At 40.4% G+C, this 27,664-nt stretch overlaps 3 protein-coding genes and 1 long non-coding RNA gene across 7 annotated transcripts in view; 3 read left to right on the top strand and 1 right to left on the bottom strand.

The window, feature by feature from the left end:
• Positions 1 to 1,950, top strand: part of plekha3 (pleckstrin homology domain containing, family A (phosphoinositide binding specific) member 3) — an 11,237-nt gene extending 9,287 nt beyond the window's left edge. Inside the window, exons 7-8 of the mRNA XM_019257841.2 lie at positions 937 to 1,031; positions 1,701 to 1,950. Of these exons, the coding sequence (XP_019113386.1) occupies positions 937 to 1,031; positions 1,701 to 1,810 (205 nt within the window). The 3' untranslated portion in view covers positions 1,811 to 1,950. The remainder of the gene's footprint in view (positions 1 to 936; positions 1,032 to 1,700) is intronic.
• A 3,538-nt stretch (positions 1,951 to 5,488) lies between these two features.
• LOC109138212 (bZIP transcription factor 18-like) lies at positions 5,489 to 9,629 on the top strand. Of its 2 annotated transcripts, none has more exons than XM_027272769.1 (4): positions 5,489 to 5,567; positions 6,597 to 6,658; positions 6,750 to 6,828; positions 8,343 to 9,629. In XM_027272769.1, exons 3-4 carry the CDS (start codon positions 6,769 to 6,771, stop codon positions 9,120 to 9,122), a joined length of 840 nt encoding a protein of 279 aa, XP_027128570.1. In that variant the 5' UTR covers positions 5,489 to 5,567; positions 6,597 to 6,658; positions 6,750 to 6,768; the 3' UTR covers positions 9,123 to 9,629. The 2 variants fall into 2 exon arrangements, with proteins under 2 accessions (XP_027128570.1, XP_027128569.1); XM_027272768.1 differs by having other exon boundaries at positions 5,501 to 5,585.
• A 4,518-nt stretch (positions 9,630 to 14,147) lies between these two features.
• Positions 14,148 to 25,030, top strand: ppp1r1c (protein phosphatase 1, regulatory (inhibitor) subunit 1C). Of its 3 annotated transcripts, none has more exons than XM_019257821.2 (6): positions 14,148 to 14,306; positions 16,214 to 16,271; positions 17,642 to 17,679; positions 18,092 to 18,146; positions 20,556 to 20,759; positions 22,605 to 22,913. In XM_019257821.2, exons 1-6 carry the CDS (start codon positions 14,226 to 14,228, stop codon positions 22,658 to 22,660), a joined length of 492 nt encoding a protein of 163 aa, XP_019113366.1. In that variant the 5' UTR covers positions 14,148 to 14,225; the 3' UTR covers positions 22,661 to 22,913. The 3 variants fall into 3 exon arrangements, with proteins under 3 accessions (XP_019113366.1, XP_019113371.1, XP_010737541.1); XM_019257826.2 differs by lacking the exon at positions 22,605 to 22,913 and adding an exon at positions 24,794 to 25,030 and having other exon boundaries at positions 14,149 to 14,306; positions 20,556 to 20,701; XM_010739239.3 differs by lacking the exons at positions 20,556 to 20,759; positions 22,605 to 22,913 and adding an exon at positions 24,794 to 25,030 and having other exon boundaries at positions 14,149 to 14,306.
• LOC113745686 (uncharacterized) overlaps positions 24,934 to 27,664 on the bottom strand; it is a 6,411-nt gene continuing 3,680 nt past the window's right edge. Inside the window, exon 2 of the long non-coding RNA XR_003462326.1 lies at positions 24,934 to 25,043. This is a non-coding gene — a long non-coding RNA (uncharacterized LOC113745686). The remainder of the gene's footprint in view (positions 25,044 to 27,664) is intronic.

The following is a 27,664-nucleotide window of genomic DNA, read 5'->3' as shown; positions in this document are numbered from 1 at the left end:
GTACATACATTCCAACGTAGTATTTTTAAAGTATAATATGTTTTTTAAATTAATTTCTTTCAGATAATTCTCCAAGTTAATGAATTTGGAGTTCTGATGTCTCAAGAACATCATATGTCACATGTGACATATGGTTGATTTTTCTATGAAGTTGCACAATTTTTTTATTTACAACCAAACTAATAACGACTCTCGCTCAGCAGCAGAAGACAGGCGAGCACATCAGGTGAAACACTGCGGTTTCTTTGCATCTCAAAACTTCCTGTTGAACTCGTTGAACCTGTGCAAAACAGTTGTTAACAGACAGACTTGAAAACAAGAAAAATGGATTTGTCATGAGCGGTAACATCACAGGAACAACATCTGTTTTTCATTAGTCTCAGATGATTATGTCATTTAAAGACTTAGATGTACAAATAGCTTTGATGTCACGTGGTGGAAAGCTTGTGTACATGATTTCATTAGTAATGTCACATGGTCTGAATGTCTTATACAAACAGTGGTTGATTTTTATTATTTTATGACATTTGCAACCAAACTGTCCTCTTAAACTCAGGTAGGCTCCAACACGCCTCATCTTTTTTTTACCTGTGAGAAGATTCAACAAAAGTTTTAAAGGACTTTTAGCAGGCACAGCGTGTGACGAGATGCTGCAACTCCTTTTATTTATCACTGATAACTTTAATCTCTCGAAAAATAATAAGAAATGAAGTGCAAACTGTGATTTTTATCTCCTCCTTCACCTGATGTTAAACGGTGAAGCATAGATTGTATTCACAACAAAACAAAATGTTTTTTTTTTTAAATATGGATGATCTGGAAAATAAAATGGAAATAAACTCGACCTCAGTCTTATATGCATGAATCCAAATACTTAATGTTGAGGCGAGGGGTTTTCTGTCCGAGCTTTAATCTTTCCCTTTTCGCTCCCCTCAGGTCAGGGGTGCTAAAGGAGTACTTGAGTGGAGGTCAAAGATCAACTCAGCGCAGGAACCGGACATGCTCCGACAGCTCTGTTTATGACACTGAACGTAAGACCCCTCCGTCTTTTCTTATTAGTGTACATAAGTAAAACATTGTAGGGACAAAAACAACAAAGTACCTCCTTGAGTTTGTAAGAAAAACCCAAGAAGTGAATGTCCTCCTGTACTGAAACTTACATGTACCCTATTCGGTTCATGAGATAAGCAGTAGGTGGTGCCAGTTCTCCAGTGTGAAATCTACGAAAGCCCTAAGTGGTCATGAATTTACACATTTTATTTCCTCAGCATCTCTCCCTGTGCTGCTCGACCACGGTCTGAGAAAGATTAACATCGGTCAAACAAATTATTAAATAAAATTATTAAATTATGCCGTTATCGCACGAAAAGTATTTTTTTCCCCATCAAACGTTTAATACGATACTTCAAAATGCTGTTTATGGAAACACTGCTACTGTCAATGTAACTGAGTAAATACTCAAGTACCGTACTTTTATGTAAGTAAAGAACAAATACTTCAAAATAAGTTTACAAAATACAGACTGACCTGAAGATGAGTGGTTAAACTCAGCTTCACTTTGACAATATAAAAGGAGTTTCTGTGTTGATGAATCAGTATTAATATCCAACATTATACTGAATTTAACACTTATTTTACTGTCCATATGAAGCATCCCAAATAAAGTAAACCCACCTCTGATAGCTGATGTTTGCTTCCAGGTGTGCTTTCCAGTCTCAACGGCGACTCGTCCTCCATTCCTGAAGAGAGAGGCGGCAACGTGAGCCCAAAGACCACACCCACTGACACAGACACTGACCTGTCCATCTGAAGACGAGACCTCCATCCCAAAAAAAACAAAAACCCTGCTGGACTCTGTGAGAGGTACCAGGAACAAGATCGGTATCAGTGGCTGCCTCCAGTCCAGATATTGACGAGATCTTCAATAAACCAAGGATGGATTGACCTACATTTCCTCCAGGATCGTCCTCCTTGTGTTTATTCTCAGAAGTCAAACACGTGCACTCTGGAGTCATCTTTCATTTTTCCCCCCATGTTTCAGTTGCACAGTATATACTGGTAAGAGAAAACACAGCAGGAAAGATCTCATAGAAGCTGGATTCGACGCTTTAACACACTGAAACAAAAAGGATGCCGCAGTGTCGTCCTTTTATATTTCCACAGGTAGCCATATTCACACTATGGACACACTCCTTGGAGTTCAGAAGGATTGTAATCACAAATGTGAACATAGGACGTTCCCTGGCACGGTATGAATATTCGAACTGTGAATTCCTGTTTTCTAGATTGCTCGATACTGTCAAAGAACCCGAGGACGTGCAGGAAATCTTGAATTCTGGAGATCACGATGTCCTTTGAGGTTTGACGTTTCGATGTGAACCGTCTTCTCGTACAGTATTTTCTGCCTTTTCCAAAAACTCACGAACTTGCCAAGCATCTCGTCCATTCTTCTTCCAGGCCTCCGCGGTCGTGCTCGCCTGCTGAAAGGTAAAAAAAGAAGAACTCCGTCCCTCTTCCTGTCTTTGAGGTTACTGATATGACAAGAGTGTAGCTGAGGATGAAACCAGACTGATGAACGGCGTCTCTGCAGGTTCGAAGCCGGTTATCTCTCAGTACACACACAAAGAGCCGAGGCGCTCTCGTCTTCAGATGCCAAAGGTTGCACAAATGTAATGACCTACATTTAACGTGCCATCAAGCTTCTTCTCCACGGTTCAGCCAGAACAGTGTTTTGATCTGCAGATCTCCAAGCTGGAAGAGTCTGAACCTCCTCTTCGTGTTTGTTTCTGCTGGGTGATGAGATGAACATGAGTCTATGAAGTACAGACAGGCGTGAATGTGTGCAAGTTACTGCCTTTTAAATGTTTGTATCGAGTGTTTCTTTGTCTTGTGGTTATGAATTTCAGCCAAACGTGACCCTGAAATGAAGTACGGTGGCCCTGAAAGCTCAACAAACGGACAAAATTCTGAAACAGTGTGTTGAGCTCTAAGAGCCGCCGTGAACAAGTGCTTTCGTGAATGAATCCGGAGAGGAGTTTGAACCGTGAGTTCAGATGACGCCTTTTTGTACAGGTAGTAGTTTGCAAACATGTCTCGGTCAGTTGTTATCTCAGCCACAAAAACGTGTCGAGGCGTCTCATTTGCTACAAGACAAATCAATCTTCAGGTACAAAATGATAAACCTAGAGGAGGAACATGCTGATGCCTTTTTGTGATTGTAACAGCCTCTTAAAGCAACATTGCAGTGAAATAAAGTAAGTGCAACGACACAAGACACAGCAGCCAGATAATATTACTTACTAGTCCAACAGCAGTCAGCCCAGCTCGGCGTCTGTCTTTCCTTTTCTCTTCTTGGCGTCCTCTTTGCTCTCCTCTCATTACGTCCATAGAGGCTGCTGAGCCCGGTTACACTGCCCCGCTTGCCCAGCTCCGGTTCTAGCACGACACTTGCTCCACTCCCTGAAAAAAACAAAAAAGGTCCAAAGCACCTGTGGGTCCAAACACTAACACTCCCCCCCGGCGCAGCAGTTTATCTGGAAACTCTGTAAATGAGAGAGTTAAAGCAGGAGGACATCAGCATGAAATATGATCCAGTTTCACCAAAATCAGCTGAATAGTTGGTGGTGCGTGACTTCCCGTGGATGATCACAGTTACATAGTGTGAGAACAGACACACCAGTCACCTGATAACGTGGTTTAAAAACCTGTTATTTTATGGCAGGAGAGTTACGCAATGTTGCTTCAAGTCTGTACACAGTTGTGACATGCTTTACATGTTTGCGAGCGTGCGAAAGACCTCATCTGAACACGAAGCGAAAGATCGTGATGTAAACCAGTCACGCACAGTGACTAACACAGACTGAGCTGAGGACAAATCATGGACGCGTGTTAAGCTCTCGATGGAGAACCTTCATCTGTGAACGTGTTCAAAAACACGTCTGATGCCAGAGTACGTTTGTATTTAGCTTTAAGACACTTTAATATTCTGACGTGTTTTCTTTGGGATTAGGGAATTATGTCCAAACAAACAGACCGCAGCTACTTAAATCTCTTCACCATCACAGTCAGGTATTTTCACGTTCACGTTATTAGAGAGCATAAAATAAACGCACCAAACACAACTTTCCCCAGCTTCTCCCTGACATAGTCGTGGTTGTTTTGCACTTTAAAAGTTAAAAACAGTCCTTTTTTTTAATGTTAGTGCTCTGAAATAAAGGTTACAACGACAAAGGTACTGTGGTGGATAACAGTGATGATGATTGTGATATTAATGTTTTTAAAAAACAACTTTCTGTGTCTTTTTATTATTATTATTTTTGAAAGGATGTTTTTGCAGCAGCCTTATATGTAACAGTAACAGTATGTAAACGTAGATTTAACCAAAACGTGTTCAGCATCTGTCACGAACACGCTCAAACTGTTTACCCGCCTGTGTTTTCCTTCACCTTCCTTCACCTTCTTTAAGTACTGTGAAGAAATATATCTCCGGAGGCTGTTTATAGCAAAAACAAGAATTCAGTCAGACTGTTTGGCCACTGGCGCTTTTGATTTCTGCACACGTTAGGTCCATATTCGGCTTCTGATGTCAATTAACTTGTGATTTGGTAGTTGCATATTTTAATCTTTGAATGATCATTTATATTCCTGCTGTCTGTCAGATTTCGTTACACAAGATTGATGTTGGACTTGCAGGAGCTTGTGAAGCTGTTACAAAGTGTTTCAAATTAACTCAAATTAAACAACTAATTTAAGAATAACTCATTAAAAACAGGTTGGATATGACAGGTACTCACGTTATAATGGCCTTCATTATGAATTTATCCTGAACAGATTATGAATTGTGCGTATTCGCTCTCTTACGGAGAGTTAGAAGATTGATATCGCTTTTTATATTTATCTGGAAATTAAACCACAGTCTGTATTTGTACTGATCTTAATGAGCTTTAAGTGTTGATGGCTGGATTCTCTAATCTTTGGTCTTCTAAGCATCGCCTGTCATGGTTTGTGTGCTATCAATCTTCTCATTTCATTCATTATTTGCCAAAATGTGGGATTATTAAAGGCAACACAAATATCTCAAGAGGACAAATACCTGTTTTAAAACTGCTGAATTAAAACTGAATCATATTTTCTTTATTGTTTTTTTTAAATGTCTGCTCAGTTTTTCGGACAAACCAGCAGAGAGATTTTCATGCCTCAAGTGTCTCTGCACGAAGTAACGTGTGTGGTTGTATCAGACTTTTCATTGTCTAAATAAAAATTAAATATTTTAAACTGAATTTAAAGCTTCTAAATTGTCTCATTCAAAGTGTGTGTTTGCATTCACACGTCTGATCTGTCAATAAATATAAATCAAACAGCGCTGACAGTCGGTACATGAGTTTTTTCACTTGGTGGAGCGGCCTGGAGAACAATCCCATTGTGTGTTTACAGAGGGGGTGTGTGTGTGTGTGTGCGCTCATTTACAAGAACAAACGATTGTACGTGAAGCAGCTGTCGACACCACCGACAGACAGACAGACAGACAGACTGCATCCTGGACGTGAGGACACGAAAGTGAAGTATGAGTGAGTACATTTATTCAGGTACTATAACAACCTTTTCTTTTTCTTTTGATGCTACTTTGTACTTCACGACATTTGTCTGACAGATTTTTGCAAACAAAACATACGAAGAGCTTTTGAAATATGATTTGTTATGAATTTAACTACCAGACAGTTTTACAGTGCAGTACAGCTGAAACCATTAGTTGGTTAATCAGTTTTCATCTGAGAACTAATCAGCTGCTTCTTTAAATTTTTAAAGTTTTAATGTATTTTTAAAAATGTTGACCTGATGGTCAAACAAAAACATTGTAAAGGTGTCACTTTGAGATCTGCATAATTATTTTTTTCTTAATTTGTAACAAATTAAACATTGATTGAATGGATAAATATGATCAGCAGATTTTTCCATGATGAAAATAATAATTAGTTGTCATTTTGTTCAAAATGAGCTGCAGTCATAATAGTATTACTGGGAACATTTTACTGCATCGGCTACTTTTAATAGTACATTTTTCTGATTATACTTGTGTACTGCACTATATATTTGTCAGTATTTGTGTTGTATAAGTCTGACATTCAGTCAGTTTTGTCACATTAGAGATCAGACATAAAGAGTTAAAATTACTTTCATTGTGAAAAAGTTATTTTTTTAATCTGTCACTCACAAGATCACCAAATGATCAATCGATTATTTCAGCAGTCGAGTTGTTACAACACTACGTGACGTCCACGCCTCAGACTGTACATACAACAGTGTGTGCGTGTGGGATGGGAACATCATCTTTTGTTTGTGCTTTGGGCTGAGAAGACTTGTAAACTATTTGAAAAGCACAAACAATATTAAGAGGTATTCACAGGCAAACATTTAGCAGTCACGTATACTAACTTAAAGTAATAGTTTAAAATGGAATATTTCATGTAAACAGAGGGAATAACTGTTTAATGTTCCTACTTTTAAAGATCATCTGAAAAATGCTTCTTACATGTAGCTCATGAAAATGTGGCCGTTAGCTGGAGTCTTTAATAATTTGTTGTTTTTAAAACCTGCAGTAAACTGACAGCCTGAACGAGACCAGCATGAAGACTGTGACTGGAAACTGAAACTGAAAAAGGTTTTGTATCCTCCTCCTTCTTTTGCTTCTTTCAGTCAGTCTATACTTTTAAAAAAAATACTTTTTATTTTACTTTTTTTCTTGCCAACAGCGTTTTACAAGGTGTGAGGATGAACACAGAGAACCAGAACGCAGAGGACCAGAACACTGACGGTCCAGGACAAACAACGGTAGACATTTCTGCTTTATATGACGCCCAAAGAAATCTGTTTCCGGAAACTCAATTTAATTTGTGCATAAAAAAAAAAAAAAATGCAGACTACACCCTGCTTACATTAACACACCTCCATCACATTTTCATACGTTGTTTCGCATCATTTGAGGTTTGTCTGGAGCTCCTTTAACTGCCTCTTCTTCTACAATGATTTAATAGCACCTGCCTGGAACATTAACACCACCCACTGTCCTGTAATTGTAGTGGATGGAAATGGGCAGAGAACATTTGAATGCTACCGTCATACAGACTATTTGGTACTAATTTGATACCCATATGATTCAGTAAAGTGGTGCTCTACTTTGCACGTAGGGCGCTTTGGATTTTTCTAATTTGACGCCTTGTGCTGCCGGACAAACGCCCTGAAAGGTTCAAGGTGCTCATCCACCAAAGACAAATAGTAAAAGACAATTCTTACCGTGAGAACGCGTGAGACGAGAAGGTTCCTGGTTTGTACAAACAGATGTAAACACCACATCGTCATCGAACCAGAATTACCTGACGTGGTGGAGATGAAGCTGTAGGAGAGCAGATTGGATTTGTTAGTGAAGGTGTTCATTTCTCAGGTCAAGTTTTATTCCACTGTGTGAGTGTTTATGTTGTTACAGTTATGTTATGTTGCAGATACGTTACTATAATACTGAAAACTGGACAAAGCCAGATCTTTAACATAAAATTATCTGATCTAATCAGGTGGTGCTAATCAGCAGAGACTATAAAGATTCAACCGTGCAAGCAAGACCATAAATTCAGTGTAGCACGACTGTTGCCATTGTAGGTTCCCTACTAGTGGAACTGGATGCAGGTGTGCCCATCACTCTCACCTGGTGCTGTCTGCGCTCCTAACTTTGCTGTTTCAAAACTAAAAGTCTGGTAGTTGTAGGCACAGAGTATGTTCATGAATTGTCAACATAAACTCTACAGATAGAAAGCCGAACAGTTGAAATGAAAAGCTTTGTTCTACCGGCTCCACTGCCTAAAACAAACTGTCTTTTTTCTGACACATGATCTCCTGAGACTGTAAATAAAGACTAAAGAGACCACACATCCAAAATCAAACATGAAACGCGTCGCTGGCGTTTTCTGATCAGGTGCCGCGATCAACGAGAGTTAAGGTTTGGTTACGTTGAGGTACAAAAACAACGATGGTTACACTAATAACCACTTCAGGGAATGTTTGCGGTTATAGGAAACCAAAGTTTACTGTCAGTGGGAATCAAGAAACGAAAAGTGTTTTGTTGACCCAACCTCAGCTGACTTTGTGGCTTTTAAGCTTTAAAACAAACTTCCTCTCAACTGAACTACGACGGGGTCAGTTTTAGCTGATAAATGAGCTGCAGTGTTCGGTTGTTCTTCGAGGACCTGATGGAGCTCGACACCAAAGCATGCTATATGCTGAGTCATATATAATTCACCAAATGACTGTGTACATTTCTTAACAACTAGCTGTCTGTCTCCCTTTCCGTCCAGTCTAAATCAGGCCCTGTTTTCCTCGGCCTGTCTCGCTGTGACAACTGCTACAAACATAAGGCCATCTCTTGGAAGGGGGTCGATGGCGAGTCCAGCTCTTCAGAAGGCTCTGGAGCAGAGGTGGAGTCAGAAGAAGAAGAGTCTAGCTCCAGCAGCAGCTGCTCTGAGAAGGATTCATCAGAAATACTTGAGGAGTCTGAAACAGAGAAACCCTCTCTTGAATCTGGAGACAGTGAGGAGACGTCGGAGGTCCAGGAAGATAAAAGCAGCACGAAGGCAGCGACCCAAAGAGCTCCACTTGTCAAGTCTTTCTCCCTGCCGGCCTCTTTCACTCCTCGCCTCACTCCTCTGTCCCTCCTGCCCCGGCCTCAAACTATCGTCTCCACCCTCAACCTACAGGTCGAGAAACACGACCTGGATGCTTTCCACATCGTAAAACAACAGCTGACTGAGGAGGAGGAGAGAACGGAGGGAGGGCGAGGAGGAATCAACAATCAGAGGTCAAAACCGACATTACAGGAACGCCAGCTGTCATACCAGTACCAACAACAACCACATCAGCACTTTTATCAACACCAGCAACAACAACAACCGCAACACTTCTCTCCTCTCTCGGCTCAGGGTCAAATGTTACCACCACCCCTGCACACACTTCCTGTGTTACACCACCCGACACTCAACGCAGCTCAAAGATATCCCCATCCACAGCCATGCATGTACTGCAGCAGTATGCAGCTTCCTCACTCTCCACACTGCAGTAATGGACAGTTACACAGATAATGAGCATCAAACTTCTTTTTAATTGATTATGGAGGTAATGAGTTCAATGAAATGTTTGTGATTGTACACGACGCATCAAAGTCTTTCACAAGTTATATAAACTATGATGACACTGAAGCTATTGTGGATCATTTTCCAGTTTTTAAAAGAGGATTAAACCATTTCTTGTCATGTTTGTACAAACTCTCTGGTTGACGGACATTCGAAGGTCTGTGTTGCTACGGGACACGCTCAACAATCAACAAGATGTTGGTTGGGTACCATTGAAGATCTGTCCTTTTACAACGTTCATTATTTTGGGAATATTTGTCAAGCTCTTGGGAAGAAGAAGCTACTTGGCTTGAGACTTTTCTCCTGATAACCATGGGGGAGGTTCTGGAAGAACACTTTTCTATACTTTTGACTACTTGTTTTACGAAAAGGAGAAACAAAAGAACAATCAAACATTAAATAAAGAACCATACACTTTCTTTTGACACTCCAACAGGTTGAGTACATTTGGGATAAATAAATAATTTTCTGCTGTGTGAATTTGCCTACTTTGTCTCAAACTACCCAGCATCAGCCTCTATATTTATTCACATTTCTCTCTGTTTAAAGACTTTCAGTTACCATGCAGAATATTTTTGTCCACAGTTAATTAAGGGTAGGTTGGGTGATCAATCAATCAAAAGAATCAGCTTAATGCTGCACAGAGCTGCAGAGTTGTGTCGATTCACAGTGAGATCGCACTATATGTAGGCAAGTTTTGGTATCAGAAGTCTTCTGGTTTCTGTTTGTAGTCCATTACATTTGAGCAGGCTGTGGTTGGATGCAGATTAACAACCCATGTGGAGAACAAAAGAGGCGCAACGCATTCGCCAAAGCATAATCTTGGAACCACTGGCTGTCATCTGATGATGATTTTGCTTTTTAAAATAAGTATCTGCACTCATGTGCAGGTATCTTTTCATGGAGATTAGTCATTGCGTCTCAAGCTGCTGGTCGTATTGTAAACAATGACCAGTACAGTGAAGAGGAAGTCTTAGACCAGGTCTAGATGTTGGCTTACTAGATGCCGGATGCCCCGTAACATCGACTGTTGAAGCCAAATCGCCGCCAGGCAACAGCCGACGGGTTCCAAGATTGGCCTACGATTAACCGTGCCATATAACAGGGACTCTTTATGAATAATTTATGAATATCACACAAATCTGTCACGTCACGTCCTAAGCAGGAGAAGTCGACCATGGCAGTCGCCGGGGTGCAGGTGTTTGTTTGCTACAGACAACAGTCGTTCTGTCTCACCTTCACAGGGCAGAGATGGACAGTTTCCAACCACGTGAACAAAAAACCAAAAACAAGAGGCTCTTTGTACGATGTGTGTGTGTACATGTGTGTGTGTGTGTGTGTGTGTGTGTGTGGTTTGTTCCACCTACAGTAGCCACTAAGTCTCTCCAGATGTCTCCACTGAGACAAAGTGTTTCCACTACGACTGCCAACACACACGCACACACACGCTGATGTCACCGGAGGCAAAAGATGCAGGTTTAAGAGTTGGGGGTTGAAAATGCAAATGGCAGATACACAGAGAGAGAGAAGAACTTCTTTCTTTACTTTCTTATCCTCTAATTTCTGTTTGCAAAACATGCTGAAATTTTTTTTTTTTTTCGTTCATCCTTCGAAACCTTCGTACCCTTTTTACCTCCTCTGAAAATGAACTTTTAAGATTTAAAGTTTTGGAAACCCATCAGCGAAGAACTGCTTTATTTTTAGCCAAAGTGATATGATGGTACTGATGTGCAGTTAAGCTGGGACTCTTTATAGTTGTTCATGTACATCTGATACTTGATAAGTATGGGGGTATTTATGTGGGAATATTATTTGCAAACATGCATCTCAATCTGAAGATTCCTGTGTACAAATCTCACCACACGCATACAGATCGAGTCGGTGTAAAGTCATTTTATCACGTTAAAAATGTTGCCGTTTGATGGCTGACTCAGCCTCACTGAGGATGCATGAGCTCACATGGAGACTGTAACGTTAACACATGATGAAACGCTCACTGTGGTGAATTAATCTCAAGCTAATCGTGACTCACCGCAAGTTTACAAGCATGCACTTAACCGTATCGAGCCTTTCTGGGTCACATGGTAAGCAAAGCTAGTTGAACATGCACCGGGAATTCAAAATTGGGATATTACAGTAGAACTCTGTATTACAGTATTTAATTGTGTAATAGCAGCCAATACTACCTTGTTTCCAAAAAAAAGGTGACAATGTAAATACAAACAAAATGTGGTCATGTGGAAAACCCCATATTTATAATTTACTAAATGGTGAAACGCCCATTTTATATTTGATGCCAACTACACGTCTAAAAAATAATAATTCATGGACGTTGTGTCCAATTGGCAAAACAGGAGAGGCAGTTTGTTATCAGCACTCAGTGCACTGGACATGATGCATGAACCCTCACATCTGGGAAGGCACCATTGATGCCGAGTGATTTATCGTCAGATTTTTGGAAAAAAAAAATATACGTTGCCAAGAAGATCAAATCTTTATGAGGGATGGCCATGATTATTTTAGCAAGACGAAGCCAAACCACGTTGTGCACGTCTTCCAACAGCATGGCTCCATGGTCTAAGAGTCCAGGTGCTAAACTTGTCATCTATTGAAAATGTTTGACGCATCACGAAACGTCAAACGTCGAATGAAGAAAACATTTCATATTCAACATCACAGCAAAGACTCGTCAGTTCGCAGACGATTAGAGAGTGTTGTTAGAAGAAGAGATGGTGAACAGAACCGTAAAGATGACCCTATCTAACTTTTCTCAAATGTGTTGCTGACATCAAATTCAAAAATGGGCTTGTCATTTTCCAAAAACAATAAAATTTCTCAGTTTTTGGAAGTAGGGTTGTTCCTAAAAAGTGCCACAGCATGTTTCCTTTGAGTTATAGCTCAAGATAAGAGTCAAATGGGATGTACCGGACATGTTATAATATTTACATTAGTATGTGGGTTTTCTTATATAATTCGCTGCCCTTATAAACATGTCTTTGCTGAGCACACGTGGATGTGTGCACATGGATTTCCATATAAATATATACATTTTTTTTTCTCCCTTACAAGACCCAAGAGGCTCCTAAGTCTGAGGACTTACGGTAAACTGGGAACAATGGAAATAATGTTCAGCATACGTAAGCTCTGGGTTGTAGCTACCAATATGGACATGATATCATCTCCTCTATTATTTTTTTTTATGGACCAAAAAATGATATGGTGGGTATTTTATAGACGTAATACATAATTGGATTGCGTTTACGCCAATAAAAATACAGAAGTAAAGTGTTTAATAGACACAATTTCACTCCTGGTAATGTCGACAAGGCTTTGAAACTGGATTTAATCCTTCATGTTGGGAAATAAAAATGACAGGAAATTGAACCCTTACCCAAATATATCAAATATGACAAATCCAATGAATTTGATCATTTTAGACACCGTCCTTTGATGCCTGCTTAAAGTGTTCTGAGAGGGGTTGGGGAGTGTTAGATGGAAATATAAATTACCAGCATCTAAAGTCAAACTAACTCAGATTTTTTGTGTTATGAAGTGAGTTTTGGAATCCAGGAAAACCAATTTTCTGAGTTTTTTTCGTGTTTACTTTATGCCAGACCTCCTCTACACTATAAAATCTCATTATCAGTTACATTAAATCAACTGTTCTTTTAATATTAAGTGTTCAGTCAAATCTGTTTATCCGTTATAAGGCCACAGACCCTGAGTTCAGTCATGAAACAATCGTTTTGACTGAATTTCCCGCTGATAATTTGCTCGTCAAACAGTATAGACCCAAACGCATTTAACACATCCCCCTGAGTATTGTATGTATTTAAAATTTCAACAGTGGCTCTATAGGTGGTAATGGTCAGTGGTTGATTTGACTAAAATATTGCAACAAATATTGGATGAGTCGCCATGAAACCAGACATTGATGGTTCCCAGAGGATGGACCATGGATACTAACCCACTGAGATTTGTCACCACTATGATGTTGGCATCCCGATGGCTACACCAAAAGACCCAAAACATTGGTCGATGAGCCCAGGGACTCGTCAGACGATAGCTGATGGGTTACAAGACTTAACTGTCTTAGCATCAGCGAGTTTGATTAGGGCAGATTTTTATGTTTCCCAGAGGATGAGCCCTAACGAATTGGTCGATCAACTGACTTCTCATTTAGCACCACCATGAGGCACAGCTATTGGATGGACTGTCCACCAAGTTGAACCGCCATGTTTCAGTAGCCCAGAGCAGACAAACCTTTGAGTTTGTCATGCATTTTGCGGCCACTTGTAGTTTGTTCTTCAGGAAAGAGAGGGTGATGCGAGGGGGATGTAATCAACAACAAGCCCATTAGATACCACTACGTCCTATGCAATTGGTCCTTTAACCTGTCTTCTAGCTCTATCGTCATCCTCGCAAAGATGCTTTTGTTTATGATAATATTAGCAATTGATAACTCATCAGCGCTGTATTGTGTTCACTGCTTATTAGCAAATGTTGGCATGATAAGCCACTGAACTGAAAGCCACGGCTGCAGACTCTCTCGTGTGTCTCGTGTGGTCTTTTCTGTCAAAGTCATAACCATGATGAAGATGCACGTGCACTTAGACCAAAGCCCATACTCTGAAGAGTGTAACACTGACCCCGGGCTACATGTGACTGCTAGCCGTGAAGTGAAAGCTGTGTTTTCTTTTTTTTAAACATGAGGAATCACACCGAGCACGTGTGTTTGCACCCTTTTGGCAATAACAGTGCAGAAGATTTTTAAAAAACACAAGTCATGTCCACGTCTGACTTTATTACACTACTTCCCTCTGCATCAGAGCGCATGTTTTGGAAAATGCTGCAATGACTAGGGCACTATTCTCTCTCTCTCTAAGTCTGTCAATTAGTGATAATGGACCCCATCGGCCGAGAGAAGACCACTCCCTCCATCTCTACTCCCTCCCTCCTTGACACACACACACTCTCTTTCTCTCTCTCTCTCTCTCTCTCTCTCTCTCTCTCTTTCTGTCTGTCTTTCTTTCTATCTCTCAGTCAGTAATAATGGAGCCCAGCAGTCCCAAGAAGATCCAGTTTGATGTGCCTCCGCTGCAGGGACAGCTGGACCCACAGGCCGCCGAACATGTGAGTGAATCTGAAGCATGTGTGCGGCGCAGCAGAGTGGGGTGGACGGTGTGTGTGGGTTCACGCATGTGAGGGGCTGAATGAGGCTTCTATCTGTGTTCTTGTGAGTCTTGTCTGGAATTTTCTGTGTGTGGGTGCCGACCCGTATGTGTGCATAAGTGTCCTTCTTATGAAAACTGGCTGCTTGTGTACGTGAGTGACAGCGTGTGTGTTTAATGGGAACGCCACATTTGATCGGCTATGCATGTGACACATTTCAGAGCTTTGTGTGTTTTGCTGGTTAGTTTGTTTTCATATCTATTGGCAGAGAGTTCAAAGGTGGTAATATTGGAGTGTTAAATATCATAAAAACACCCCTATGAAACTATATTAAACCAAAAAACAACCAATGCTGCTTTATTTTGCATTCTTGAAATATTTACCGCAGTTTCAGTTCCAGGACTCATAAATATATGCATGTACTTTTTCCTTGTTTACTTCCTCCAAGTAGCTGATGATGTAAACCACCGTTACAGATGATCTGCAGCTGATTGCAACAAGTTCACGCCTAAGGAAACACGTGACATCAACAACTAACGGAACGGCGACAGAAAAGCCAATTTTAAAACATACAGAACAGAACCTGAGGTGTAATTTCCCTCTCCTGCAGAAAGAAACAGAAGCTGTTCTTTCATACGAGCTTAAACATTTGCAACAGGGAGTTTAAACCAGCCCTCTGTAAGTTGTAAGTGTTGGAGCTCTGGTCTCTGCTCTGCTGACGTCTTTATGAACTGTTTAGTTGATGCAAACCGGAAGTTTTCTCATTTCTAAGGAAGCTGGTAATGAACGGTGACAGATTAGGGCCCCTGTGCGGTTGCTTGGGGAGCTCCTGTTTTGGAAACCGTCAGCACATTTTGGAAGACAGAAGACACATTCGAGCGAGGAGTTTGAGAGATACCATCTCGTAAACTGTAAACCGAGCCTCCCATCCAAGATGACGACAAACGTTTAGATTCCTGCAGAGTTCCCATCGACTGAGAGCTCTGAGCCGAGCATGTTTTGATTCAAGGATCACAGAGTTAAATCTGACCTTTACTTTGGCTGTATTGGTTCATGTAGTTAATACGGCTGTACTGGAAGAGTTTGAGGTGATGTTTTACACGTTGACATCCTTTTACAGACGGCTTTTTTTTGAAAGAATGATGTAGAAAAATACAAACGATTGAGCTACTGATGTTAGTAAATGGTGTTTTTGCCACTTGCTACAGAGCAGCGTGTGGGAAAGTGGTTGTACTAAACCTATAAGTGGATAGTTGTGTTTTTTAAGAGGAGTTTGGACTAATAAAGCTTTAAAAGCCTGAAGTATTCACACATATACTGTTTAATTGTGTGTTTTTACAGAGTAAAAACCAGGACAATTAGCTCCGGTTTGGTATTTTTTAATTGACTTTTATTTGTCTAAGCTTCATTACTGGGACATGAGTTTGTTTAAAATGCATTAGCACACATGAGTGCCTCATCATAGATTATCAAGAAACACACAGAGGCCTAAAACAAACAGAGGTGGTGACCATATGTTTACAGTGAGTTATATACCGGGGGACAAAGAAAACAGGCGAGTCATGGACATGTTAGAGTACTCACATTAAGTTACTGAGTGCAAAATAAGGGTGGGGTTATGGTGAGCCTCGCAAACATAAAGATGTCATTTGAATACCTTGTCTTTGGTTCATACAGCTCAACAGCGAGTGATCGTGATAAATGCGATTATGTTGAATGAATGTGACTACTCGAATACTCAAGCCTATGCAGGTTTACAACAATTGTCAACCCTGTGATGGATCAGAGAGCTGAGGGAAGTTTTATCAAGCACAGGGGAGGAAAACAGATCAATGAAAAATATGTGTGTGTTTGTGTGTTTACCACAGATCCGTCGCAGAAGACCAACTCCTGCCACTCTGCAGATCTACAGACAACCTGGCACAGGTGAGAGAAAGACAGAGCATCACAAAGAGACAGAGAGAGAAAGAGAGAGAGAGATGGAGGGAGGTGTAGGTAGAGAGGAAGAACAGGGGCTGGGAGATGGAGAGAGCTGAAAAGCAGCAGCTATAATGGAGCCTTTATTAGATTTGTGCTGCAGCTTTTGGTAAGTGATCTCAGTGTTCAAACTGGACTGATGGATGCCTGAATGGTGTGTGTGTGTGTGTGTGTGTGTGTGTGTCGGCTCTCAGCCCTTATAAATCCCTCTACACAGGAACCGACTGATTGAATAATCGGCCTGATTCCATTTCGTGAGCCCAGCTCAGTCAGTCCGGTTCCAGTATGAGTTGCATTAAGCTTCTTCTGGCCCCCGGAGACATTTCTTCTTTTTTTTTGTTGTTTCTCAGAGAAATCTGAATTATGTTGGTATGAAACGCAGCAGGACGACTGTAAATATGAACATGGACAGGCTGTAAGTCATCTCGACTGTTTAACGTCCTTCAAACGCGTTCCTCTGCTCGAGGTTGATCCGGGCGCCAAATTTTATTTGATTCTTTCATATTTTTGTGAAGCCAGCTGGCAGCTGTAAACACAAGAAGTGACTCTTCGCCTTGAAACAAAGATATATATATATATAAAAAAAACAGATTTTCTGAAAGTTTTCCACTTTAAAAGTTAAGTTAAGTAATGAAATGCTTCTACAGAGGGAAACCAAAAATCTTCTTCCAGCTCACAAGTTGTTCATTTGAAACTCGTACGGCTGGCGGCTGTCATGTAAAACATCCACGACGAGCTTATTAGTTAGAATTAGTTCATTTTGACCCCACATACTGGACACAACACACACACCAGAGCAGCAGATGGGGATTAATCCACCCCTGAAAATAGTCCCTAAGAAAAGCACTCACAAAACTGCATTGCCTGATCTTTTTTGAATATTATTCACCCTTAAACTATACATTTGAGAGCCATTTTGAAAGAATTGCGTAGAAACGATGGCCACAAAGCAGCTGGGAAAGTACTGAGTCGTGTCATTAAAGGAGTCTATAATCACCTGCAGGTGTTAAAAAGGTGTAATTGCTCAATATTGATTCCAGGAATTTCAGCAGTGCGTACTGGCATTCTTTATTTACAATTAACTACAACAGTGCTGTTCCTGTGGAGTTTATCTGGAAGCTGTTTGAGCTGTTTCCACGGCACGGCTTCAGGCCAAAGAGGAAACAAGACGATTAAAGCCGGCAGCCCGACCTGAACAACTAGCAGACCCACTGACACTGTGTGGACGAGCTCTGACTCGTGAGGCTGAAAAACATCAGCTAGTGACAAATCAATAAAAAAAGAAAGAGCTCAATGCTGCTGTCTCGTCTCTCCCGCAGATGTTGGAGATCAACACAATGCCAGCGGAGACTCGCAGGTTTGTATAAATGTTGTTTACACGTACAGACGCAGGGAGATGTGGGGAAACTACCAGCAGATAAACACGGGGGGGGAATGAGCTTCAGCTTTACACATGAACTCAACCTCAGACATGATAATCGATACTTTTCTTAGCATCGTTCACATTTCTCTGACTTTAAAAAGATCCCAGCTGACAGTCAGGGGACAGACAATCTGCCAGATAAATGATGGCTTGTCTGGAAAGTCGATTTCTCTGAAATGAGATTAAAAAGGGACTTTGCGATCTATCCCGTCTCCTGCTGGATATTCATTTTGAAGTAAAAGCAATGGACCTTTCTCTTTACGTTCAATGTTTGGCTGTAGAAGATTTGTCAAATCACTATTTTCTGAAGCTTACCGCCCTATTTGTTTTTTGTTTCTTTCTCCAGGCTTCAGATGGTGCTCAGAGGAAGCAGAGCACCTACGCCCCGCCCACCATGAAAGGTAAACACACCACAATTTTCAGCCCGATGTCTGAAAAGATGCTCTCTGCAAGAAGCCCATGTCTCCCTGAGGAGAGGATTATGAGGAGGATTTACTTGGTGCATCTCAGGTCCCTCTGCAATTTACTGTTTTAACATCAGCATTAAAATGGCTTTTAAAAATGGAAAAATGGGGACAACAGAGCAAATAATTCCAGAGCCAACGCCACTGAGAGCGCGTGGCAGTGTCGATAGAAAACTTTTAGTTTGCTGAGAATCGTCTGCATCGTTGAGAGACTGTTGGCATCTTTCGAAACACGCCACATGTCTTTCACGCTAAAGATTCATTAAGTCTGGATTATTAGCAACAGTGTTTTGTCCTTCAGAAATCAGACGCCGTCAAAGTCGATTCAAGGCGCGACAGGTCCAACAAGCAGCGTGTCTCTGGAAAACCAAAAAGGTCTCGTGTGTCAGATTTAGGGGTCTATCTCGGTTATCTAACCAAGATAAGATGCCGTGTTTTTTTCACATGCTCTGCAACCACTGCAACTTCTCACATCACGGCAGGAAGGATTTTTTTAGTGAGGTGAGGGGGTTTCAATCGACAACATAAACTGCTTGATGCTACAAAAATCTTACACGCTGCTTCTTCAAGAAGCTAAATATATATATTTAAAAGAAACAGAAAGGTGAAACAGTGTGCAGGATCTGGTGGCATCTAGCGGTATAGTTGCAGATTGCAACCAACTGAATACCCCTTGCCTCACTGTCCAAGTGTAAAGGAGAAACTATAGTGGCTGCAAAAGATCCTATTTCGAGGCCAATGTGTCCAATTGTCTGTTGTGAGCTACTGCAGAAACATCCCTAAATCTCACACACCGGACCTTTAAGGTCCGTTCATGTCGTGCACTGTCGCAGCTGTATACACACCAGCCTCCTCCCTTCCTCTCCTCAGTAACGTGCTCGTCTCTACATGTTTGCTTTTTGGATGGACATTCTGGTTTTACTCCCACTTTTTGTTTTTTTAGTCTTTTTTCTTTCTTTTTTTTGTCAGTCGGCTCAGCTGGCAGGTCGATGGGGGGATGGTGACAGTCGCTTCTCGCGGTTTGGTTTCTTTAACTATGGACTGAGGGAACAAAGCGGCTTGTTCTGTGTGACAACATGAGGAAGAAATCGACTTTAAAAACTTTTCTGATCTTCTACCTTCTCTGAAAACAATCGAGGTGAAGGAAATTTAGTTTGTGGTGCCGGAAAACATCTGTTATCAGAATAAGAGCCCTTGCACGTCACAGCCGACAGTTTTTACTGGAACTGCTTTTTTGATCTGCTGTTTTATTGGTGGTAGCGCTGGTAGAAGTCTGTGTGTGCGCTCGTGATTTGATGTTTTCTTTGCTTGACAAAAGAAAGTCGTCAACAGCTCAGCTTCCATGCTCAGTCAGTCCACAGAGCACCTGTCAGACAGCTTTTATCCTGTCATTTTTGTTATCATCGCCCTGCTCTGAATAATTTATAAAAAAACTGTTACAGGCCCCAGAAGAGAAGAAGCAGTGCTGCTGCGGCCTTTCTGACTTAGTGCAAAGCCTTCGTATTCTCCCTAAAGCGTGCATATATATATATTTGACTTCAAATGTCAGACGGAAAACTCCATTATAATAAGTCTGTAGGGGAAAGCTGCTGCAGGTTTCAGGGGAAAAGCAAAAGGAAGGAAGAAAAAAACAGTGTGTGCAGAGCTCTCTCCGGCAGGAGTGCAGCGGCGAGGTGGTTCCGGGAAGTGGAGACAGTAAAAGGTCTTTTATTGATCCTGTCTGAGTGTGTGTGTGTGTGTGTGTGTGTGTGTGTGAAGGCCAGTTAGCTAATAGTCACATGAGTAACTGCCTATGCACCAAATGTTTGTATTTACATACTGTAGGATCAGTGTTAGTGCAGTTTTACGGCATTTTATGATCAGTTTTTCCACATTAAAGTTGAAATTTTTATTTTTTATTTGCACTTATAAGGCCTTTAATTTTATTTTGGTAGCTTTTCTGTAAATATTTATCTGCTGCTGGCTCATAACATGGAGGTTTTGACAGACATCTATGAATATAACACTGCTTCGAGAGGAAGTAGCTGGAGTTTTTAGAGAAATACCACCTTAAAAACGAAGTTAAAAGTGCTATAATAGCTCTATAAGTTGAGGTAGCTACCACAGAACAACACTGGAGTTTGATTGCAGATGATTTTATATTACAAATCAGCGACTTTCTCCCCTAAACCTACCGCTAAACGTCGGGATGGTTTATATGAGGCGTCAGGGAAAGATTGTTTTGTTAATCTTTGGTTCTTTTTTTTAAGTTTTTGGTTCAGTTCATTTCGTCGTTGTTTACGAACTATTTTGCGACGTGTCTGTAGTTGAAGCATCTCTCCACTCGAGGCGCTCTTCTCTCCTCAGAGCTTCAACTGGGGGTGGAGCAACACCTGCTCGGGGCGGGGCTCTGTGAGACAGATGGCCAGCTGAGCCCAATCACGGCACAGCTCTATGCCAACGCCACCCTGTGGGACAATCACAATGGGCCAGAGGAAACCAATGGGAATGAGGCCAGTCTGCTGTTAGCCAATCAGGAGAGAGGAGTGGCAGAGAGCAACAGTTCAGGGGGTAATTTGTTTTTAGACGGCGCACACCTTTGGTCGGCGGTATACTCCAAAATAAATCAGATTTTTGACAGATTCAATGAAGCGATACAACTAAAGATGATGGAAGTGACAACAATACAGTTTTCAGATTCAGTGTTTCATTCAAAGTTATTCTGGAGTATACCGTCGGCTTCACACACACTAAACACAAATACTAGCATTTATTTCACTGATAAAATTAAACTCGATAACAACCAGAAACAACCAGATTAATTTGCTCCATTACATCTCCTCAAAACTTTGTTACCAGATAAGAACAAAATATTTTTTCCTCAATTACATTATTTAAATTTTATTACTAAGACTTAAAAGTGCATTAATCAGTTTTTTACACCAACATTGAATCTAATATAACATGAAAGGAGTTGTCTGTAACAGTTTTTGTCTCTCTGCGACGTCCCGAGTCGCTCTTATCAACCGCTGCAGGCGGCGAACAAGCCCTGATAAACCAACCGTAGAGGAGGAAGTGTTTACTGTGTTTCACGTTAAAGTCTGAGAGCGTGTGAGAACAATCAGGAAAATGTAAAAGCACGTCCCCCCCGACTGTTATATCATTATATATGATGTTATTAGATTGTTATGACTCATGCTTTCATAGAAAAACAGGGTTTGTCTGATTATTAACTCCACAAATTGATTGATTGGCTTTAATCTTCACGAAAGCTAACAGTCCAAAGTTTGAAATTATTCAAAAATAAAATTATTAATAATAATTAAAAAGGGAAATGCAGCAATTCTTCACGTGTAAAGTTGTAATTACAAAATGTTTTTGTATAGTATGGTATAGTTGCCAATAGACCTTTTTCACAGCAATAATAAGGTAAACACTACAGGCAGTATAAAGAATGGACGTCGTATCTGTCACTGTCACTGGCTGCCACCATCTTCTGCCTCCTGTTTAATCTAAATATCGGCAAAGACATGGCTTTGACCTGAGGGGGGTTGAAAGACACTTTAGTCCTCAAACAAGCCATTTGTAACGGCACCTACCTGTCGATCACAGCATCCACTCTGTTAATTCTGCATGACTTTAAGTTTAAATATAATTTGAACAGTACAGTACAGTTGTCATGAATAGTAAAATTAGCTATAGAGACCACAGTACAGTTGTCATGAATAGTAAAATTAGCTATAGAGACCAGAAACATGTGTATTTCTGCTGTGAAGTTGGACATTTTAACATTAATGGAGGCCGGCCTCTGTTGGCTTCACTTTAACCACAGAGGTCGCCGCTGGCTGCTGTGAAAAAGCTCTGTTGACTTTCTCTCAATCGACTCGTCACTCCAGCTGTAGTAATTTATGCCAAAACATATTTCATAAACAAACATGTTAATTCGTTAAAGTAACTAAAGCTGTCAGATAAAAGTAATGAAGTAAAACGTTTTCCTTTGACGTGTCCAAGTACAAAGTACTTACACTACTCGCCTGGCTCCAAAACGTCTAACAGCTTTAAGGAGAGTAAATAACTCTAAATGAATAATAAAATAAATCTGAAGCTCTAGTTGGGCCAAAAATAGACGACTGCAGCTTTAAGGCTGTGTGTTCTGGAGTGCGTTCAACACGACTACATGGAGGAAAAGCTGGAAATACACCTTTCAAATCACTAGTTACTAACACACTTCATGTTTACATTTCTATAATAACACTGTTGAACCTCTTGACTACTAACAGAACTAACTCCTCTGTCTCTCTTGTCTTTCCTCTTGTGGCTTTGCATGATCTTCCTCTCTCCATTTACCCACCACCACCTCCTCCTCTCCTCCTCCTCCTCCTCCTCCTCCTCCTCCTCTCTCTCCATCTTTCTCAGAATTGTCATGTGACCACAAAAAGGAAGCATCCAGTCCGGACTCCGTCTCCCGATAGCCACCCTTCGCTCACTTTCACCTCTTTGTCCTTAATAACCGACATTTCCCACCTGCTCACCGCTGCTGTTTCCATCTGATCCCCCATTAACACACTGCTTCACTCTCACGCAACATAACGTACCGTATGTTTTGATCTGCTCTCTCACATACAGACTCATGCACATACTAAATCATCTAAATTTAAAAAGGACTGTAGGTGACGGTGGTGCTTGTGTAGAAATGGCTGTGAATAAAGATGTATTATATTGGAACGCTTCCTGAATGTTTGAGTATTTTTTATCCGAGATCAGCTTCATGTTCATGCCGTTATGAAACATATTTGCCCTACATGAAAAACAAAATATTTTTAGAACATCTGAAATTATTAAATTACCAATCAGGGAATAAGAACAGAGCATTGAGCGGACTATTACGAGATCAAAACATGATGAGTAGATTTAAAATGGAAAAGAAGGACAAGATGTTTTGGGATTTTTGCAGGAATAAATAGCATCACATGCCTTCCTCACATCTGTGTGACCCGACTGTTTGGAGATCAACGTCGCCCCTCTCGCTGTGTTAACAGCTGAAATGTCGTGTACATGTTTGTGAAGGGTTTTTGCAGCATGTGCACGGCCCCCGAGAGGTTAAACGTTCACAGATGGGACGCTCTGCAAGAAGAAAGAAACAGGATCCATCTTAACGGGTTGTGAAACGTAAAGTTGTTCAATCTTCTAACCATGTTATGTGTTTTTTTATTTTGATCACTGTCTTGAACTCAATTTATTTATTGAGTCATTTCTGGCGTTCTCTCGTGGATCTTCGTGTTCTGCTCCTTTAATCCAGGATTCAGCAGGTATTTCCTGTTGATGCCATGTCCAACGTGCACTTAAGAGATTTATTAATGGGACCTGTGGTGTTCAACCTTCCAACAGTTCTTTAGTTTTATCCTGTAAAAGCACCAGCACCATTTCAGTCGATGGAATAAAGATATCGCTCTTACTTAATCATGCCTGGGTGCTCCACGCTACATTATTCTGCATAACTTTAAGCATTAATATAATATGAACAGGTGAGTTGTATATAAATTCACCCTCAGTACAGTTGTCATGAACGAGAAAATTAGCTACAGAGACCAAAACTGTTTTTTGTACCAGGCTGTAAACATGTTTATTTCTGCTGTGAAGTTGGACATTTGAACATGGGGACTTATAGAGACTGACTCACTTCTGGAGTCAGCCTCAAGTGGACATCAGAGGAACTGCAGTTTTTGGCATTGGCTTCACGTCACAGCTCGTGAGGCTCGGTGTTGACATGTCCATGATAAAGATATGAATTATCATCTTTTCTGAGGGTTAGAAATATATTTAAGTTGATATTTACATCTTGAATTGGGGCTGTTCATGGCAAATATTGAAGATGATGAATCTTGGTGGTCGCGGTCTGGTGGTGTATGAGTGGGGTGGGATAGAGTAGTATAATATTACAAGATCCTCACTGTGTCTTATATTACACAGCACAGTTAAAGAACAGCATAACAGATAATTGTTGAGTGTCTCTGGCAGACCAAATAAATGAATTATATGTGTGTACTGTTGAACATGAATGTATTGTGTTTCATTAGAACTTGACAGATTTGGTCTACTAAGGCAGATTAAAGTCAATTAAACTATTGTCAAGTCATTTAACGACGAGTCTTTTTGAGTGCCCGATGTTGATGTTGTTTAAACACAAGCTGGTTGTCATAAGTTAGTTTTAATTCAAGTTATTATACACTAATAAAAACATGCTAATGAATCTATATTTACACACTGGTAAAGATAGTAAAAGTAGCAGTACCAATGTTTAGAAACGCTAAATTATATTTAAAGTATGTTAATGTTGCAGCTGGTGAAAGTGAGGCTAATTTTAATGATTCAGATTTTGATTTAAACTAAAATAGTACATCCTCATTTATGTGTTGATTTTGTATTAATAATCTGAATTTGCGAGGTAACGACGACCGTCTAATAAATGTAGGTAAGTAAAAAGTACAATGTTTCTTTTTCTCTGCAGATAATTTAAGTAGTCGGGCTTGGAAACTTCAGATGTGTCATACTTTAACAAAACATAATTCAATATTGTTAAACCTGAGTGATGTTTGTGTGTGCAGGTAAGCTGAAAAGTCCTGTACCCGAGGAGGACGAGGAGGAAGCCAACCCTCAGGACGAGTGACGCGGCCACGAGAGACATCTCAGCGCAGACGAGGCGACGATTCATCTCTGATATTCTGGACGGACTCTCCTGTTGATGAATGGGAAAACTGACCTCTGTGCAGTTTATTGAGACAGCAGTTAATCTTTAATTAGAGTAGGTAAAGAAATCAAACCAGCATGCCCGGGTTCACTCTTAGATGAGCTGACCTGGAAACAGTCCGTTCACCTCAAAATTACTCCACACAAAGTGTCACTGCTGAAAGTTAAAAAACTTAAAGCTTTGTCTGCCCTGTTTTAGTTTAAAAAAAAAATAAGATGGAAGTCTGATTTTCCCTTCAGCTAGAAAAGCAAATCCACCGTCAGTCATACAGCGGGCATTAGACACTTTTGGCGGGAAACTAAAAGCTAAACTAAAAATTTTAATTAAATAACTGACTGACAGTGAAGAATATTCTGCGTTTAATTTCATATTTGGTCTACTACTATAAACTCGCCAGCTAATTAGATAACTGCGTAAGTTGATTAATTAACTGGAGATAGTTACTTCTTTGTCACCATTCTCAGTTTACTCAAATAGACACAGGGAAATATTTCAAATGCACTAACTGAGTTAATATTCATGAATATTTCATGACTTTTAGCTATTAACATGACCACCACATCACCCGATGATACATTACGTCGCTTAACAGCTCAACTTCCCGTCACAAGTTATCAAAATGTCCACTGGTCCATCAGGAATATGCTTTTTGAATACAGTATAACCATAATCTCTTTGTACAGTGACAGACATTTTTCAAAAGTCGACATTTGGACATTCGTATTCATCCAAAGTACCAAGAACTTTTAGTCCCTGGAACTAAAAGGTTCCTTCAGCCAGTCATCATCTGCGTTTCCACCGCGGCCCAAAGCCCTGAGAAGATTAGGCAAATTAGTCCGATGATGTACGAGCGCAAAAACAAAAACAAACAGTCATTGCTTTTTCCAACCATACATCAACAATGAGTCAAAGCACAGTGAACAAAAAACAAACCGGGTTGTGGTACGTCAACCCCAAAAGTTCTTGTACTTTCTGGAAAGTATAACCTCACAGCACACGCACTCACATGCCTGGTAGAGTTGATCCAAAGGTTCCTAATCGCTGGGGGAAGTTCCTCATCTAGTATTATTAATAACATTAACAACAGTCGCACTCAGATGGATTTGGACCATCATTAATGCCAAACGTCTGCTGTGGAAAAGGTCTGTCATGTTTGATTATGTAGAAGTTTTGCAACATAGAACTCGTCTTTCATCAGGTTGTTTTAACAGATTCTGCAACACCTATGCAAAGTTTACGGTTGAGACAGCACACCTCTTCCTTTTTTAAATAAACTGGACGGAGTAATAAATCTGATTATTTCCATGATTCGAGTGATTCTTCTGTTTGTATCCTAAAATGTTCAAGCTTTTTAATTTCCACGTTTCTTTGTTTCATTATTATGGCATTCGTTTTCTTGCTGTGCCCCCTGTTGGACACAGCAGGACTAGTTTTTTTAAATAGCTGGTCTCAAGTTGTATGTTCCAGGTGATGATGAAATGAGGACTATTTTTTTGTGCAAAGCCTACCATTAAATAAATAGTTAACACTTTAATCTACTAGCCCATGACTAACGTCATTCACAGAGGAAGAGACAAAGAAAAGTTTAAGTGCTACAACATAAACGTTACAATAAGGACGTCAACACAAACATTATACTAACAGATAAACAACAGGAGGAAACATCTGAAACAGGATGACCCCATCATAGAGGGAATTTGATTGGAAGATCAAAATGAGGTATTTAAACATCTATCACTTTGAAATAATGTAATACTTCTGAACTATGCTGTCCAACTTTGCTTCAGTCACTTGGTAGGTGCGAGACGGATTCTTGAGATTTGTCTTATGGCTCTTTGTTGTTGTTTATTGAAATGTTGCACATGAATACTGGCACTTACACTTGAGGACTTTATGGTATATGATGGTATTTCTTGTCTTGTGTCATCCCTTCACCTACTACCCAAAACTAATCTTTATTCAAACACCTGCCCATCTGCAATCAGTGACCCCAAACAAAAACTGCATACACACAGATGGCTCCTACAGAGGACCTGAGGGCTGATCCAACACTTTACATACTGGGTTTATCTCCTGATACTACGACAGACAGGAACCTGATTTTCTTTCCTAAAAATTCGGCTTTAAAAATAGTAAAAAAAACAATTACAGCTTCCACTTACCACTCCATTATCTTCATCATGAAGAAAATAACAGCGAGATTACAGTTGAAAATAGATGTTTGCCTAAAGATGTTGACCGTCAGGGCAATGCCAGAACTCCAATCACCTTTGTTTATTCTAACTGTAGTACACTTCATACTGACTATATCTGGCCAACGCTTATATACATGTCGCTCAAATTTACATTTTTAATTAAGAACGAGGAAGAATTTCATGACTCGTACAGCCCGTGCAGCTTGAGTCCATCCTGGTCTGCAACGTGGCCCCTGGACAACCCACATTTCACATTAAGGAGCTGCGAGACGAGTCAGCGGGAGAGAGTCAGTCTTCTCTTTAAAAGGTAACGGACTATATACTTTGACAAAATTAGCTTGAACAGCACTTAAGTATGTTAAAAATTGCGTGTCAAAAACCAAGAAGACCTAATATTTGTTTTGTAAATGTATACATTGCTGCGGTATTTAAACAGCATCTTACTGTGTAGTGCTGTGTAAATATTGATGTAGTCTAAGCATTAAAAGGCAGTCAGAAGAAGTATTCATCATTTACTGAAGAACACGGTAAGA

This window comes from Larimichthys crocea, chromosome III, assembly GCF_000972845.2.
Source record: "Larimichthys crocea isolate SSNF chromosome III, L_crocea_2.0, whole genome shotgun sequence".
NCBI lineage: Eukaryota > Metazoa > Chordata > Actinopteri > Sciaenidae > Larimichthys > Larimichthys crocea.
Note: the sequence above shows the minus strand (reverse complement) of the source record. Positions and strands in the feature narration are given on the sequence as shown.